Below are 17,391 nucleotides of genomic sequence, written 5' to 3'. Positions count from 1 at the left end.
TATTATGTTTGTTATTTTTTATCACGTTTAAAAGTTTTTAATCGCATGTTGTGGTGTTGGAGAATTGAACAATTGGATAATTTTTTCAATTTTATTTTTATTTGTGAACTAAATAACTTTGTTGTTATCGGTTTTAAAAATATTTTTGTTAAATGTTTCATATTATTATTATTATTATTATTATTATTATTATTATTATTATTATTATTATTATTATTATTATTATTATTATTATTATTATTATTATTATTATTATTATTATTATTATTATTATTATTATTATTATTATTATTATTATTATTATTATTATTATTATCGCAAAAAAAAATTTATTTAATAAAAAGCCCGAAGCCCAGCCCGAACCCGCCCGAAGCCCTGTAGGGTCGGACTCCGGGCCATCGATCCTAGATCCGAAAAATAAATGGGCGGGCCGACTCGACCCGAAAAATTCTAGGCCCGAATTGAACCCGGTCCGAACCCGGCCCGACCCGCCCATTTTACACCCCTAACCCTATATGACACCTGTCCTATTTACGAATAATTCCAAACTTTATCCCAAGTTTTAAATATGATCTTTTATATACATTTGGTATGTCTATTTTCGTATAAAGTCGCGAACCAACCGAGAAATCTTACTTAACGAACATAACTACTTGATATAGGCAAAAAAATCTGTGAACTTTGACCAACACGTGTTTCTCTTCTCCCCAGTGACCGTTCCACTTGACACCATCCGAACATGACACGTGGCTTTTTGGCACGGTCAGAATCTACCCGAAAAATATTTAGTTTTGGATAGGGGTGAGCGTTTCGGGTTTCAGTTCGGTATTCAAGCAGTTCGGTTCAGGAACGGTATTTTCGGTTTTATAAAAAGTATACCAAACTAGAACCGAATGTTAAACGGTTCTGTTCGATTCGGTTTTAGTATCGGTTCAGTTCGGAACGGTACCATTATATGAATACCAAATAAATACCAAACTATAATATTTACACATATATTAGTGGAATATTCGATTTTTAGTTCGGTATTCATATGGTTCGGTTCGGAAAACGGTTCATTCAGTTCTATGAAAAGTGTACCAAATTAAAACCAAACGTTATTCGATTCGGTTCGGTCCGGTTCGATTTCAGGACGGATCGGGTCGGTACTAAATTCCTGAACCAAAATGTCTACTCCTAGTTTTGGGATTAAGTTTTTCTACCGGAGAAAAATCGGATTTTTGTACCGTATTCAATTCGGATTTTGGATTCGATTTGAGTCGGTTTTAAAATAAAAAAATCATTAAGAAAAAGATAATTACACAGGAATTTAGCGGGTGGGCCGAGTCCGGAACTTATAAAGCCGGATTTCGGTTTGATTTTATAGGCCAAAAAAATCGGGTCGACTCGAATTCGAAACTCTCGGATCAAGTGTTGGCTTGGACCGGGTGAGCCTAATTGACACCTCTAGGTAAGAATCAGATCTGTATTCAAAGACTATTTTGTGTTTGTTAATTATGTAATCGAATTTAAAATACAGACAAAAACACGTATAATCGCCTATCTTATCGTATGATTTACAAAATGGAAATCGTATGTTTTCACAAAAATTTTCAAAATTTACAGACATCTTACGAGGTTTCTTTCTGCATTTCGTTTTCCCCCCCTACAACAAACAGAGAGACAACAACGGAGATTCTTATGCTTTACATAAACATTACATGCACAAACGAAATATCGACCAAAAAGATTATAAACAAAATGCACAAATTTTCATCGTCTCCCCTAATGTACATGGATCTCTGAATCCACAACCCGCCATTGAAGAAGCTTCGAAGCTCCTGCAAAAAAAAGAACGACTAGTCGTCGTCACTCTTCTTCGGATCGTTCAGAACAAACTCTGCGTACAGATCCTTCAACGCAATCACCACCGTCGTTATCAACGGCCCCATAATCGCTCCCTGCGTTAAAACAATCAAACTCAGATAAATCTCGTCGTCACATTGCCATTTCCATTCAAGAAATGCGCATATTTTCCCTCGATCTTGAACGTACCTCGAGCGCAGAGGGAAACAGAGTCATCCCACCGATGATGCTGAGTCCGGTAATGTAGGCATTGGATCCCGGAATATCGTCCTGAATCTCGGAAACTCCATAGTCCATGATCACGAGGTGAGTGACCGATAAGGTCACGGCCATTATGTATCTGCCCTCGAGCACGAGCTGCACGGCTGCTGGAACGGTCGCGAACCAGTTCGGGAAGATGGGCAAGAGGGCGCTGATGAAAGCCAGGACGGTTGACATGTACAGGAAGTGTATTCTGTACAGTCTGAACAGAAGCCATGTGAGGCAACCTTGGAAGAACGCGATCTCTGCAGTGGCGAGAAGAACGCTCGAGATGGCTACGTCGAGGACTTCTACATATCTGATTCTTGCGGTTGGCGAGATCGGGAGCATGCTCATGACTTGCTCGGTCACACCTCCAGATTCTGAAGTGATGATAACGTACAGAACCCAGATGAAAACCATCAGCCGGGAGACGAAATTGATGAACTCGGCTGCTCCAGATATGATGGAGTTACCGACCGAGAACATGAATTTGGCACCGCCTCCCACTACTGAGGCGCTGCTGGAAAATACCCGTTGCGAGATGTCCATCCCCTTAACAGCAAACCCTTTTGCTTTCTCGACAAGATCTTCCCGGGTTATTATCAGTTCCCTGAAAATCGCATCGAGCTCTGAATAGATCTGGCTCCACTCCTGATCCTTGATCATCGTCCTCAAACTCATGAGCTTCTCGGTGTAAGGAGACGGGGAAATAAGAGCAGTGGATGGTTCGGATGAACTGTTAGTAGGCTGCGAAATCACGAAATGCTTAATCCCGGTGACTAACTCCGTCATGTTATACTGCATTGCCAAGCTATCGACTTGATCCAACACGGTTTCGTAGAATTTCGTTGTGTACCTATCCACCATTCCCGGGACATCGTTCTCGTCCATCCACTGCTTGATACCGATCTTCTCTGCGTAATTACTCTCTTCGACGTGCGATTTCAGCGAAAACATTGCGTCTTTCCCCTCAACTCCGATCTTGTACGAGAAAAATATCACACCAGTCAAGAATCCGACAATCATGATAACGATCAAACCGATGGCTACAATGGTGTTCAACCTCTTGAGTATCCCTCTGGTGAAATATGCAGAGAAGCGGCTACGCCTGAAGCTGTTGCACCTCAAGGAAGAAACCGCTGAAAGAGTTGAATCCACGTTCTTAGAACTAAACAGAAACCCTAATGCGAGAATCATGAGTGACCCAATTCCACCAATCCTCTCGTAAGCAATCACGAACACACCAAACGAGACTAGCCATCTGACCAATTTCGAAAACCCAGTTCCGTTCTGTCTCGTTCTCTTGGGTTTCGATTTCCTGAGAAAAACCCTAGAACAGACATGCTTGATATCCACAATCGATCCTATGAACACCTTAAATACAGCGACGGGGACAGCGAGGAGGGTTTCTGTGAGACCCAATTTCAAGGGCTCGCTCCAGAAATCGACAAGGGTCTCTTGAATTCCTCTGAGAGGAATCGAGCAGAGAATCGCCCACTGAATCGGCCTCAGATACTCCTGCAAAAGCTTTCCGACGAAATACAGGACGAAAATGGCGAAGGCGAGTCCGGCGTGAGCCATGGCTATGTAGATAGCGAGCCGTACCTGAGGATCAACGGCGGTGAGCGAGGTCTTCCCGGTGTCGTGGGAATTCCGCGGCGGAGCCGGGTTTTCCGGGGGAGGCGCGTGCGGCTTACGCATTGAAGCGGAGCGGAACATGTCCTGCCACGCGAGATTGGCGGAGTTCGATGACTTCGCGTCCGAATCGTAAGGAACCAATTCCATCCACCACTCTCTCTCTCCCTCTCTCTACCCAGAAAAAAAGGAACGATTTTTAAACCTCTGAATAAAGAAAAAAAAACTTTTTTTTTGGCTGCCCTCGAGCTGACAGAGCTCCGAGAAAGAGAAGATGAAGAAGAAACCTTTGCAGCGGGATTATCACGTGGCCTTGTGTCGGTTGACTATTTGACTATTATTAGATACAGATTTTCCCCAGAAAATAATTGAAGGTGACGATGGTTGGTCAAGAAGACTGTATCAAATGCTGCATTTACTAAAATGCCCTCGCCGACCACGACCGCTCACGACGTTGTTATTATGCATGTCTTTTTTTTTTTTTTTGGTAAACGATTATGCATGTCTTTGCTGTGAGTTAGTTCCAAATTACGTAAATAAATACCGAAATATAAACCGTATGATTTTGTTTATAGATATTGTCATTATTAGGAATGGATTTTTATTTTATTTCTTGTGATTTGAATTTAATCAAACAAAGTTGTCAAATGTGATGTGCCCCCCATATGCCTCGAACGAACATGTTCTCCTGTTTCGTTCTTTCATTTTCTTTTTCTTTATGTTTGCAAATCGTCATGTCTACTTCTGGCGCCCAATCACAAGTTTATCTCAAATAAACATCCCAACTTGTTTTTATTTCTATTATTCTATATACTAAACCATACATTTATTTTTTTTAATGGTACTGTACAATATCACATATATTTTCGAATTAAACCATAGCTTTTTAAAACTTGAACGGATGAATTTTCATGGTTTTGGGTAGAAATATTTACTGTGAAAACATAATATTTATATATTAATTCATCGCAAGGAAAGGGGTTTATAAAGATTTTTTTTTTCACTAAATTAAATATTATAGATCATGTGGGCATTAGATAGCGTTCCATGTTTCGGTAGTCACGGTGTTGATAAAAAAAACAATGCAAATGAATTAAAAGATCACATCAAATTCGGTCAATATGTCGATTTGTGCACAAATTTATTAACCTTTTGATTAATATAAGGTCGAAATATCAAAATCCAAACTCCTAATTCATGACAGACTTAATGATTTTTACAGCGTTTACTGTTTAAGAATTAGCAGACAAAGTAGAGCTGGAAATGTCGGTTTACCAAATCCACGAGCAAATCTTTTCCATTATTCTACGTTTTTCGGCTAATAATAATAATAATAGTATCATGATGATGATGATGATGATGATGATGCATAAGTAATAATTGAATTACAACCAATTAATCTGTTTTAATACTGGGATGTGGGCCCACGTAGCAAACCGACCGGTCCATGGTAACAGTATTGGATCGAATTTATTTGGGCTGAATCATTAGGCCCAAATAGCTCTATAAAAGTTTGTGTGGGCTTTAGGAATTATATACTGCTACGGCCCATGATAGTTTTGTCCTTGTGAAGATGTATAAAAGATCAAGGAATTATAACTTATAAGATGTGGGTCCACATTATTACATAATAAAAATGATTGGATACTATAAATGTAAAAAGTTGATGACGTGGCGAGTTTGGAAGTTTTGCGACCCTTCGATGTTCGTAATTTGTAATACATTTACATTTATCTATCAAAACTAATCCAAACATTGAATCATTATAATGATAAATTGCATAAAAATATTATCACAAGAACGAAGAAAGTATACGATGACCCAAATCAACCAATTGACTGATCAAAAGTTTGGAATGTTGGTATTTTTAGAGTAAATGAATGGGGTTTATTAATAATCTCTCAAGAGATTCATAGTTATATGTATTACGGATATGGTGAAGTAGTTAAATATTCGTAAATGATATAATATGGATCGGTGAAACACATATGTGTTTAGCAGTAAAGTTGTTCGGTTTGTGAGTGAGGTATACCTCAATTCGGGTGAAGTAGAACTCAGTCTACATGACGAAAACGAAATTTCCTTTACAGAAATGTAACTCGGTCCGTGTTAGATTTAACTCGGACTGTGTTGATTGTCTGAGGAAAAACTCGTTTTGCACAGAAATTTGACACGGTCCGAGTCAGAAGCAACTCGGTCCGTATCAAGTGTAACTCGGTCCGTGTCAAGTGTAACTCGGTCCGAGTCAAAAGTCTGTGAGAAGTACTTCGTGTTGTGTCAAGTGTAACTCGGAACATGACAGTTAAATACGAACTGATGCGATTCTTCGCGTGAAAACTGCAGATTTTGCAACTTTTGGTAATGTTCTTTGGTGTTTATATACTAAAGACGTCAGAATAAGTTTGGTATGAGATTAATTCCAATTTTGAGAGATTTTGAGAGCACTTTCGGAAGTTTCTTGCAAAAACTATCCCGAGAGTTTTCGTTTATCTTCTTCTTCACGTTTCCTTGTCTGTGCGTTCTTGAACGAGCAATTCTAGAACGTATTTCTCTTCATTGTATCTCAGAATCGTATTCCGGTAGTCCTTACTCGTAACAGACGGAATAACGGTTTTAGGAAAGTGTCTACACGTCTTAAAGAAATATTCGGTCCCTCGGTTCGATTTCATTCTCGTTCTTCCGTTGATTTCCTCCAGATTTCTAACATGGAACACGACCCTGAGAGATTTCTTGAGCATATTTAGAAATAGGGGGTTTAATTGTAAAATGTATTTAAGTTTGTGATCATTATGTAATTAAATGTAAATTCAAGGCGATTAAGTGAAAATTTTGACCTGTTTTATACTTTGCCATCGCCATCGTTAGCAAAGACGAGCTCCTTCCTCCCACAAGTTCTCTTCTTTAATTCTCTCTGCAACTCCGCTGTGATCTTCTTCTGCGTGCGGCGGCGAGTCGTACCGACTCAGTGAGTTACCGATCGAGTTAGAGATGGGCATGGGAAGCAACGGCGAGCTTAGGTATGAGATCTCGCAGAACGCGTACATCAAGCTAGTCCTGCACGCGCTTCGACACAAGACGGCGGCGGTCAACGGAGTTTTAGTCGGCCGAATCAGCCCTAAGGACGATGGCGTTGTGGAGATCTCGGATTCTGTGCCTCTTTTCCACTCCAACCTCGCTCTCCTGCCTCCTCTCGAGATCTCGCTCATCATGGTCTGTGGTTCTTCCTCTTCTTTTCATTTGAAATCGTCTCTTGCTGAAAACTGTCTGCTTTATGTGGGTTGGAATCTAATTTTGAAGTTACGGTCGGAATTTGTTGATGTGCACGTAGAACAGCGAAATTGGCGTTTCACTGTGTGTTACTATACAAGGCATCAGATGGGCGATTCCTCAGTTTGTTATTGTGTAGAATCTGCTGTTTGTTTCCGGGAACGTTTTCTTTGGTTTATAATTGAAGGGACAAGATAAAAGATCTCAAATTGCGTTGGAATTTAACGACTAGAAGTGCTTTCTGCTGTTGCTTATGTCCTCTCAATGCGATTAGGGGTCAGGAGAAATTGCATTCCGATTTTTTTTTTTGTGTGATATGAGAAATTGACTGCTTCTAGTTTACATTTCTTTTTGGCTGGTTGTATTAGATTGAGGAACATTATGTGGCACAAGGTCTGAGCATTGTCGGATACTTTCACGCGAACGAAAGGTTCGGTGATGTTGAACTGTGTGGTGTTGCAAAGAACATTGGTGATCACATTTCTCGATATTTCCCTCAGGCCCCAATTCTCTTGGTGAATATTTGCCCTCTACTCTGTAATGTTGTGAATTCTTATGGCTCGGCTATGTTCTAGCATCTAATTTTGCTCCCTTTCGCTTCTTTTTTAGTTAGACAACAAAAAGTTTGAAGCTTTAGCAAAGGGTAAAGATCGGAGCCCTGTGATGCAGGTTGGTATTTTGAACCACTATCTCAATGACATGCCAACTCCTCCTTATCTACTTCAAGAACACTTTAGATTTTGTTCAAGCAGCTTCTCTTTTGTCAGAGATCTATTATCTTGAGGAATTAGGGATTTTCCATCAGAACTTTGATCGAAGATTCATTTTGGAACATTCTCTTTACTGCTAGATCTCTGGATTATATCTTAAGATCCCCTGAAAAGTGAAAATCCATATGAGCCAGATGCTATGAATATATGGAAAGGCCTATCAATCAGTTTCAGTAGGCTGCGTTGTTTCCTTTAGTAATAATTTTTTCTTTATGAATTTGTTAGCTTTATGTAAGGGATGCTTCCAAGAACTGGAGATTGGTAGGAGCAGACGGAGGCAGCAAGTTACTCTTGAAGGAACCATCGGCTAATGTAGTTTTGTCAGACTACATTTCGTCGGAGAAATGGAAGGACGTTGCAGATTTTGATGACCACCTTGACAATGTCACCAAGTAAGTGAGATAACATTGTACAGTACACTCAGGAAACAGGCAATCCATAATGTTCAGATGTTATTTTCTGTGTTGGGTACTCAAATTCATGTGATTTGATTGCAGGGACTGGCTCAACCCGGGACTTTTCAACTGAAGATGGGCAACAGCTGTTTAAACTTTGTGTTTCCTAATCTTTGGCACCACAAGTTTCTAGATTTTCTTGTTTGCAATACTTAGAATCTTGTTCAATTATTGTTCTGCTACACAAGCAGAGCATGAGAACTCGAAATTTGGATGGAAGGAGATTGACTTGAGAGCTTCTTCACATTCACATGCTTTGAACCTCTTGAATATGTAATGCAAGGCTTTTACCACTGGTACTGCAAAGATCAAAGCCATGTGGATTTGTTTGATCAGGGAACTTTCTTGACAGGATCCAACCAGAAACAGGGGCGAGGAGGTCAATGAGGAAGAACCAGATCAACCCCAGGTATACACAATTCATTCTTTGAGGTATATAACTCACTTATAACCCCCTGATTTGCCACAAGAGAGGAAATGAACACAAAGGGCTGTGCATTGTATGATAGATATTTCATTAGGGTATAAAGAAGGAAAGGGAATGGCAGTGAGCTGTTCATTGATTGGATGAGTTCTTGTTTGGAGATTTTGAATCCTAGTGTGGGACTTTAGCGTTGGAGAAAACATGACAACTCATCCTACATCCCACCTTTGTCAGATCCTGTTTGGAGACTGCATATTAATTACTACTAACTCATCTGGTTAGATTTTTAGATTTCCAGCATCTCCACACACATACATACCCTATTATACAAGATGTATTGATACGCACATGTATATATATGTGGTGTATCATCTTACAAATTAATGTAATGACTTTCTTGTAGTTTCTCTGCAGAGGACAGGATTCAGTCTTGTTTGTGGTTGTGTCTGTCTTCTAAGACATTACATATGGATGGGATATTCCAAAATCCCAAGGGAATTCTTTTTGCATTGCCCAAAGGATCCGACTTTTAAACCTAATTTACATGTTTTCAAAGAGGTTCTTTTGCATTGCCCAAAAGATGCAACCTTTGTAATACTCAGCATCAGCAATATTTTGTTGGAAAAAAAAAACATCAACAAAAAAAAGTAGGGGAAAGAAAGTAAAAGCAAAAAAAAAAAAAAAAAAAAGAAAAAGAAAAAACCAAACTTTTGAAATTTACCACGTTATCATCGACTCCAAAAATGACCTTTTACTTTATTGGGTTTCTCTCTTATGAAGGGTGCGAGAGCGTGTATTCTACGCTCTCACATGGCGCGTCCCTCTTTATGTTTTGCCTAACCATGGCTCGTCTCTTTCTTTTTTGTTTTGGTTCGGCTCTTTTTTCTTTTTATCCCATATGTATTTATCCTATTTTGATATATAATATTTTAAAGGTAATTAGGTTTCATCATATTCCGGATTGGATTATAACCAAATAAAAAAGCGAAAACCAAAATGATTTTAGAAATACTTGAGTTAGGGGCATCTCATGACAGCCATAATAATTGAAACTAAAAAGACAAAGTATCTTCATAAATTATGTAATCTTCTGCAAAGTATGACAGTAATATTTTTAATTAGAATTAGATATTTATGTTATATAACTCATTAAAATGTTTTTTGTCACAATAGAAAAAATATTTTTGAGCCATCTAATAGAAAATAATTGTGTTTATTTATTCAACTATTACACCTAATAAGCATGAGCATCTTTGGTAATGAAGGTGTTGATGATGGAAACCTTTGTCTTCCATTTTGCAGAAAACAAAAATACATTGAAATAATTGAAGCCCTCAAAAAGTTGCAAACTTTTCCTTTGACCCTTCCTCTCTCCTCTCTTTTCATGGTATACCCAACTCTCTTTCCCCACTCTCTCTCCATTTCCATGGAAGGAGATGAGTTCCTCCATTTCTATATCTCTGTCTACAGCGATGCATGAACAGTAGAAGTTGTCTGCTTTTTCACCTTCCTTTTCCTCTTCTTCCCCTGCTAACTCCCCGAGAATCAGGGCAAAAAAAGGGTCTCGAGATCTGTCTATCAGAGCGATTATTCGGGTATTGATTTTTGATTTCTTCTCGTCAAAGCCTGTTCCTTTTTGGGTTTTAGCAACTGGGTTTTTCTTTGTCTCTCTAGATCCGGAAGGAAATTGCTTCGTCGTTCTTGCATTTTGTTGAGATCTGTGTAAGCTTAGGAGGAGAGGACAACCTCTCCTTTGCATGAGCTATCTGTTCTAATCCTTGTTGTGCGTAAGACGATTGAAAAAGTAGAGTGCGCAAAGGGTTTTCTCATGTCGAAATAGCGAATTTCTTGTGGGGTAACTATAATATTGATCAGTGATTCTCAGTGAGACTTGAACTCGACATCTATAACGTGGTTGAGGTAAGATTTGTATTCTGTATGTACGATTTTTTTTTTATAGGATTTCTTTCGATTTTATGCTCTCAATTGGTAATAAAGGAATGATCTTGACGCTTGAGAGTCATACTGGAAACGGACAACTATGGAGGAGCTGCGGCTACTGCTGAGTCTATGTCCAATCCAAAAATAGGGTCTTTTATAGGGTTTATGTGTGTTTTTCTACTTGATTACGGTAAAAATGAAATCTTCACTATCCATGATCGCTGAAGTCTTGATGGTTGATCGTCGCCATGATTGTAACTTTCTGAACAAATCCTAATCTCAGTCTTGGGTTTTAAGGTTGATGTTCTGATGAGTACCTCCCTTCTCCAAGTGACTCCAATGTTTCTTCTTCCTTTGTTTTGTTGTTTTCTTTTCATTCTACTTTGACCTTCTTTTTGTTTCACACGCAGATCATGCAAGTGTTTGATGAAATCTGTGGTGGTATTGGTAAGTGGAGTTTAGAGTAGTTCCCAGAATCTCGGGAGCTATGTGATGGGTTGCTAGTATCTAGTGCGCTTGACTATTTTCCTCCTCCATGGCGACGGGATCTGGCTCTGGAGTTCACCCAGAAAAGGAAAGGGAAAAGGGTGATATGCAAAGCCCAGAAGAAGGGACACTTTCTAACTCCAGTCAAAGTAATTCGGTCAACACTTTGGCGGATCAAGTATCGTCAAGTTTGTCTTTTGCTAATCCAAGTAGTGACGGCAAAACCAGCAGGAGTGCTAGACTTAGCGAGCAGCCTGATCTTGCTGAGAGCGGGAAGAGTAGCAATTGTAGACCAAGTACAAGCAGTGATGTAAGTGATGAAAGCACTTGTAGCAGCTTAAGTAGCATTAACAAGCCTCACAAGGCGAATGATGTGAGGTGGGAGGCAATACAAGCTGTCCGGTCCAAGCATGGTGTTCTGGGTTTGAACCATTTTAGGCTCTTGAAGAGACTGGGATGCGGGGATATTGGAACTGTCCATCTTGCTGAGTTGAACGGGACAAAGTGTTATTTTGCGATGAAGATTATGGACAAAGCTGCTTTGGCTAGCCGTAAGAAGCTTCTCCGAGCTCAAACCGAGAGGGAGATATTGCAATGCCTTGATCACCCTTTTCTTCCGACATTGTATAGTCATTTCGAGACTGAGAAGTTCTCGTGTTTGGTTATGGAGTTCTGCCCTGGAGGTGACTTGCATACCCTTCGACAAAGGCAGCCTGGAAAGCGTTTCCCCGAACAAGCAGCAAAGTAAGACAATCATAATCCACTAAACTGTCCAATCTTTAAACTATTCTCGTGTCATCATATGTGTTCTTTGTTCTTTCAGGTTTTATGTAGCGGAGGTACTCCTTGCTCTGGAATACCTCCACATGCTCGGAATCATTTACCGTGATCTAAAGCCGGAGAATGTTCTCGTGAGAGAAGATGGGCATGTGATGCTTTCGGACTTTGATCTCTCCCTCAGGTGTACTGTTAGTCTTACAGTAGTGAGATCAACTGCTCTTGGGCCCGAATCTTTGCAAAAGAATTCAGTCTATTGTGCTCAACCTGCATGCATCCAACAACCATCTTGCATGGCCATGGCTCCCACCACATGTTTTTCTCCACGGTTCTTCTCCAGTAAATCGAAGAAAGACAAGAAAATAAAAAACGAGACAGGAAATCAGGTCAGCCCACTGCCTGAGCTAATAGCTGAGCCAACAAGTGCTCGTTCGATGTCATTTGTCGGCACACATGAATACTTGGCTCCTGAAATCATCAAAGGAGAAGGCCATGGAAGTGCAGTTGATTGGTGGACTTTCGGGATCTTTCTATATGAGCTATTGTTCGGTAAAACCCCATTCAAAGGGTCAGGCAACCGGGCTACGCTCTTCAACGTTGTGGGCCAGCCTCTACGTTTCCCTGAATCTCCTGTTGTCAGTTTTGCAGCAAGAGATTTGATTAGGAGCTTGCTTGTGAAGGAACCACATCACAGATTAGCGTATAAGCGTGGAGCAACGGAGATAAAGCAACATCCTTTCTTCGAAGGAGTGAATTGGGCTCTGGTTAGATGTGCAAGTCCTCCTGAGATACCGAAACCCGTTGAGCTTGAGAGTGTTCCTGCTCTGACAACATCTACCAGTGGCAGATCCGACCCGAGTAATAAAAACTATCTGGAGTTCGACTTCTTCTGAGATTGCTCACTATGAACTGCCTTAGATCCTCATATGGTTCCTTTGCAATGGCAGATCTGTTTTAGTCTGTTGATGTTCTTAAAAGGGTTTTCAAAAAATGTGTCGACTTTTAAATTCTTTTTCACGTTTTTCTTGGAAAAGTTCCGAGCTTTGTAATTCTGCAACATAAAATTGTTCACTCTTTTCTGTGCTGATGTTTTCTTGCACCCTTCAGTGAAAGAACGTCTTTACAAGTTCACATTAGCATTAGCAGCACAAAGTTAGCAAATCTTTACTCATTTTGTTTCTGTCAGAGACAATGTTGAAGCTTATGGAAGAAAGCAACTCTCTTTCTGAAGTGAGCTCGTTTACTACAGAAAAAAAACATGTTTCTCCTTTTATCCTAAAGCTGCTGCTGATTTCAAACCATGCTCATCTTGCAAACACAGATTTCTGCTGTTCTTCTACTTTGCATACAGCCCGACAAGTATGACCCCTGTCTTAAACAGTTCACAACTGCACAACAACCCGCAAAACTGAAGCAGCATCAGAAGGGTTTTTCCCGGGGAAGATAAGAAGGAGATCCCCCTTCGACTTGATTCTTCTTCCTGTGAAATATTCCCACTTAGATTCGGTAGAAGTACTTTCTTTGAGATGACGGAGGTTTTCGTCTTTTCCAGTTTGTGGATCTCGACCCTTCTCTCTGCAAGCTTCTTCTATTTCGGGACTTTGTAATTGTGCGGTGATGATTCAGTGGACACCTTCTCGGCTTCAGCAAGAATCCTTTGCTCTCTTTCACGTCACCTTCTAAGTTCACATTCCACAGCCTTCTTGGCTGCCTCGGCCATATCTGCCTTCTCCAGTGCTTCTTGGGTTGCAGTTTTTAAATGCTCGATATCCTTTTGTGACATCTCTAACTTCTTCAACGACTCATTCTCACTAGCTCTCACTGCTTCCGCCTGGGCCAATGCAGCAGCCACTTTCATTTCAGCTAACTTAACAGATTCCTCTGCTTTTGTGCTCAAGGACTCGAATTCTTCACGAGGCATTGTGATCTGCGTGGCACCAGTTTCAGATGTCAAAGTACGTGCACTGTTGGTTTTTTCAGACATGGAATTTATCTGTTCAAGCACTCTTGTCTCAGCAGCTTGTGCTTCTTCTACATCCTCTTGAGCAACCCTAAGGTTAAGCTCTACATCTTCAAGAGCAACATGTGCAGCTTCTGCTTCCTTCCTCAACTCCTCGGCCTTGATTCTCATTTCTTCAGATTCTCGTCGGATAGACTCTCTCAGAAGATAATTGGTTGAGTTCTGAGATCATGTCTTCAAAAGCACCCTTTGTTTGAGATTCCTCTGCAAGGCATGCTTCAAGCTTGGTCTTATCCTTCCTTAGCTTGAGCTGAAGATTTCCAGCCACAGATTCCGATTGAGCTTCTTCTATCTTTAGTTCAGCCTGTTCCTTCTTCACATTGTCCAGTTCTGTTTTGAGAGATTTCCCCAACTCCTTTAGATTTTTCTCTCCTAGGACAGAGTTTCTTAAGGGACTCCTTTGCATCATCCAAATCAACTGTCACATTTCTCACAGAATCCATATCTGATGCTTTTGCATTCTCCATTTGTTTCTGCAATGAGCTGATTTCGTTATATGTTTCAACCAGCTGCATTTCAAGTTTTTTTATTAGTTCAGGTTCGAACCCGTTCTTCAAACTGAGCAATTTCTTTGTCGACTCTTCCATGCTAGCCTTATATGATTGCTTCTGAATATCCTTCTCTGCAAATACTCGAGCTTTCTCTTTCAGCGTTTGCAAACATGCAAGCTTCATCTGTTTCAACAGATTCATTAGCGGCCAAAATTTTCCTTTCGGAGCTCTCTAATCTTCTCAGAGTTGGCTTCAACCGCTTTCTTAGCTTCCTTTACAGTATCTAAAGCAGCAGTCTTTATCTCCAAAATTTCATTTGAATCCTGATGGATTTTTTTCACTTCTTGCTTCGCGATATCAAGCTGACTAAGTACTGCCCCAAACCGTTCCATGGCATTTTTGTGTCCTGCTTCTGTGCATCACTGGATGAGGGAACACTTCCTGATTTTGCTTCCTCGATTCTTTGCAGCTTCTGTCACCATAATTGCCGAATCTCTTGTTTCATTGACCGCATTCAGCCTGTTGGTAAGATCATAAACCGTCCTTTTAGCTTGTTCGAGCTCAGCCAAAGCTTCCTCCTTTGTTGTTTCGGCATTCTTAAGCTGTTCTTTTAACTGGTTGAGCTCCTTCTGTTCCAAGTGAGGCTGCAACTCCTTAGCCAAAACTCTCTGCACCGAGACAAGGACAGAAGAATGACATTTTTTTAGATTCGGCATGTAATACAGTTTCTCTCAACTAATTCACCACTCTTAAACCGTTAGAAGAAGACAAAAGTCTCAACCTCAATACAAACACTTCATCACTTCTACAGTGAGAAAGAAATGGTTCCATTGACTAAACTTGTGCTGCAAATGCTAAACCATGTAACATGACGTATATACAAGCAGCCATGCATGATGCCCATGTCAATCCAAACCTAAAGACCGCAGGTTTCTTTTTAGGTTAATCTTTTTTCTGAGCTGAAATGTTTCCCAGGACAAGGGGTTCATGACAGTAAAATGTGTCAGAGAAGCTCCTGTAGAGAACCACATCAAGAGGAAGATTTTATCTCGGCGGGCTGAGGGCTCGATTTTCTGATGACGGGGTTTTCACCAGAATGAGCACTTTCGCCGAAAAGGGTAACGATATCTTTAACGGATTGAAAGGGTGCACTTGTATCTATCTCCCCTACCTCCACTTTTGAAGACCCCGTAGAATTTCGGCGTCCCCTAGCAACCATATTTCATTTTCTTATAAAGCCTCAGACTAATCCAAGATCAACCTTTGCACTAAAACGCAACATTTTGAAATTCAGTTTCAGCTTGAGATTCATACACACGCTTAAGTTCTGACAAATCTGATAAACTCAATCTGCCTCAAGAACTGTAAACCAAACTGCAGAAAGTTCATAGTGTCCATTAGAAACCAGACACGCCCTTGTTCTGATTATGCCATGTTACCACTTAACATATCATAATCAAATGCATCATGATCACTCCATTCTGATTCAACTTCTAGAATTTTGATATCTATTCGATTCTTTCAGAAGATTTGACAAATATAACAAGTTACGTGACATTAACAGAACAAAATAAACTGAAACCATAAGAACATGTTAGCACACAAGACAAACGAAAGATGAAAAGGTTTCACCTTTTACTTGATCTGCTGAAACCCAACGGACAATGGCCGAGGGTAACCAAAATCGCTGCAACAGCACAGCATATGCCGTAAAAAAACAAAGATCAAACAGTCAAATTCAGGAAAGAACCACAACCTGAGACGGTTTTCTCACACTTTCACGCCGACGGAAATATCTCAGAACCAGAGGCGAAAAGTCTCGATTTGCTTACGATATTCGTCTTCTTCCCCGGAAATTTGACGCCCGTCGACCCCAAAGAGGAAACCCAGAAACGAAAAATCAAAGATCAGCAAGAAAATCTAAGAAAGAATACGGAGGAAAGTTTTCTCTCTCGGCAAGGAAAAAAAAGAGAAACAGACGAAAGCCTTTGCTCGGGAAATGGCTTCCCGGGTCTCGACCTAGAACAAAGACTAAATAAGGAATCGAGAAGAGAAAGATGAAGGAAAAAGGCTCCGAGCTTGGGCAGCAAAGCGAGTGGAGAAAGCGACGAAGTTGGATGCGTTTTTTGGAGGACAATTGGCAACTTCTGATTGGCCGTCGGTGAAATTCTTATTTTTCCCTTTTTTTTTGGGTAATGTGAACTGTGAAAGTGTCCGTCGGTGAAATTTTCGTGCCACTATGGACGGCGATTCGGTGATTATTCTATTTCCATAATATTTCGTCTTACGTGTCCATAAAATTTAATTTTTTCTAATCCAACGTTAAACTTTAGATGCAGCCTCACTTATATCCGAAGCCCGATCAGAGAGAGAGAGATGGGTACATGTATAGAAATCACAAGAAAAGAAAAAAAAAACACTAAAATATTTATGTTCCGTGAAAAATGCTACTATTTATAAACCAAAGTAAAATATCCAAAAATAGAATAAAACCATATCATATATATATAGAAAAATATATTAACGTTTAAAAAAACCCCGAGTGGCGTCATGAATTAATTCGCAGTGATAATGTCTCTACATGCAATTATCATTAGGGTCTGCGAAAAGATAAACCAGGTTTCAACATTGATTATTGCTCACTATTATAATTTTATGATTAGAATAATTAAATTGATTAGCCGCGTCGACAGGACTGAAACACATTGGCCTCTGGTGGAAAAAACCCGCATGAAAATCATTACATACAACAAATACAGACACAATCACAAGTCTGTTCTGTTTTGTTCTGTGTTCTTCCCAAACCCCGTGGCAATGGCAACATGATTTTTAACAGCACTTTAAAGAGACAACATCAGTGATTCTGCTTCAGCTCCCAGCATCTGGGAACTTATGTTGAAGAAGAGAAATAACAGAAAGAACATGCTTAAGAACAGTGGAAAGCATTTCAACCTCTTGCAATACCTTGTCAAGAATCCGCAGATGGAGATTGTATGCAGCAAAGCCATTTTTTCTGAAAAGACATCCAGTGTAGGGA

The 17,391-nt window shown here is 40.1% G+C and overlaps 4 protein-coding genes and 1 pseudogene across 5 annotated transcripts in view; 2 read left to right on the top strand and 3 right to left on the bottom strand.

The window, feature by feature from the left end:
• Positions 1–1,528: 1,528 nt before the first annotated feature.
• On the bottom strand, positions 1,529–4,059 carry LOC104813455 (transmembrane protein 245). Its single transcript, XM_010541031.2, has 2 exons — positions 2,035–4,059; positions 1,529–1,940 (listed from the first exon to the last, which is right to left on the bottom strand). The coding sequence occupies exons 1-2, from the start codon at positions 3,871–3,873 to the stop codon at positions 1,839–1,841; spliced, it is 1,941 nt and encodes a 646-aa protein (XP_010539333.1). The 5' UTR covers positions 3,874–4,059; the 3' UTR covers positions 1,529–1,838.
• A 2,529-nt stretch (positions 4,060–6,588) lies between these two features.
• Positions 6,589–8,547, top strand: LOC104813453 (ER membrane protein complex subunit 8/9 homolog). Its single transcript, XM_010541030.1, has 5 exons — positions 6,589–6,933; positions 7,359–7,505; positions 7,600–7,659; positions 7,986–8,152; positions 8,258–8,547. Exons 1-5 carry the CDS (start codon positions 6,712–6,714, stop codon positions 8,286–8,288), a joined length of 627 nt encoding a protein of 208 aa, XP_010539332.1. The 5' UTR covers positions 6,589–6,711; the 3' UTR covers positions 8,289–8,547.
• A 1,405-nt stretch (positions 8,548–9,952) lies between these two features.
• Positions 9,953–12,969, top strand: LOC104813451 (serine/threonine-protein kinase D6PKL1-like). Of its 2 annotated transcripts, none has more exons than XM_010541028.2 (3): positions 9,953–10,234; positions 10,991–11,810; positions 11,890–12,969. In XM_010541028.2, exons 2-3 carry the CDS (start codon positions 11,116–11,118, stop codon positions 12,734–12,736), a joined length of 1,542 nt encoding a protein of 513 aa, XP_010539330.1. In that variant the 5' UTR covers positions 9,953–10,234; positions 10,991–11,115; the 3' UTR covers positions 12,737–12,969. The 2 variants fall into 2 exon arrangements, with proteins under 2 accessions (XP_010539330.1, XP_010539331.1); XM_010541029.1 differs by lacking the exon at positions 9,953–10,234 and adding an exon at positions 10,251–10,559.
• On the bottom strand, positions 12,951–16,448 carry LOC104813452 (annotated as a pseudogene).
• A 619-nt stretch (positions 16,449–17,067) lies between these two features.
• The window catches only part of LOC104813450 (RPM1-interacting protein 4-like), a 2,202-nt gene continuing 1,878 nt past the window's right edge, over positions 17,068–17,391 (bottom strand). Inside the window, exon 3 of the mRNA XM_010541027.1 lies at positions 17,068–17,367. Coding sequence (XP_010539329.1) covers positions 17,323–17,367 — 45 coding nt within the window. The 3' untranslated portion in view covers positions 17,068–17,322. The remainder of the gene's footprint in view (positions 17,368–17,391) is intronic.

Source organism: Tarenaya hassleriana, unplaced genomic scaffold (genome assembly GCF_000463585.1).
Source record: "Tarenaya hassleriana unplaced genomic scaffold, ASM46358v1 Cleome20, whole genome shotgun sequence".
NCBI lineage: Eukaryota > Viridiplantae > Streptophyta > Magnoliopsida > Brassicales > Cleomaceae > Tarenaya > Tarenaya hassleriana.
This window is presented reverse-complemented; position numbering and strand designations above follow the sequence as displayed.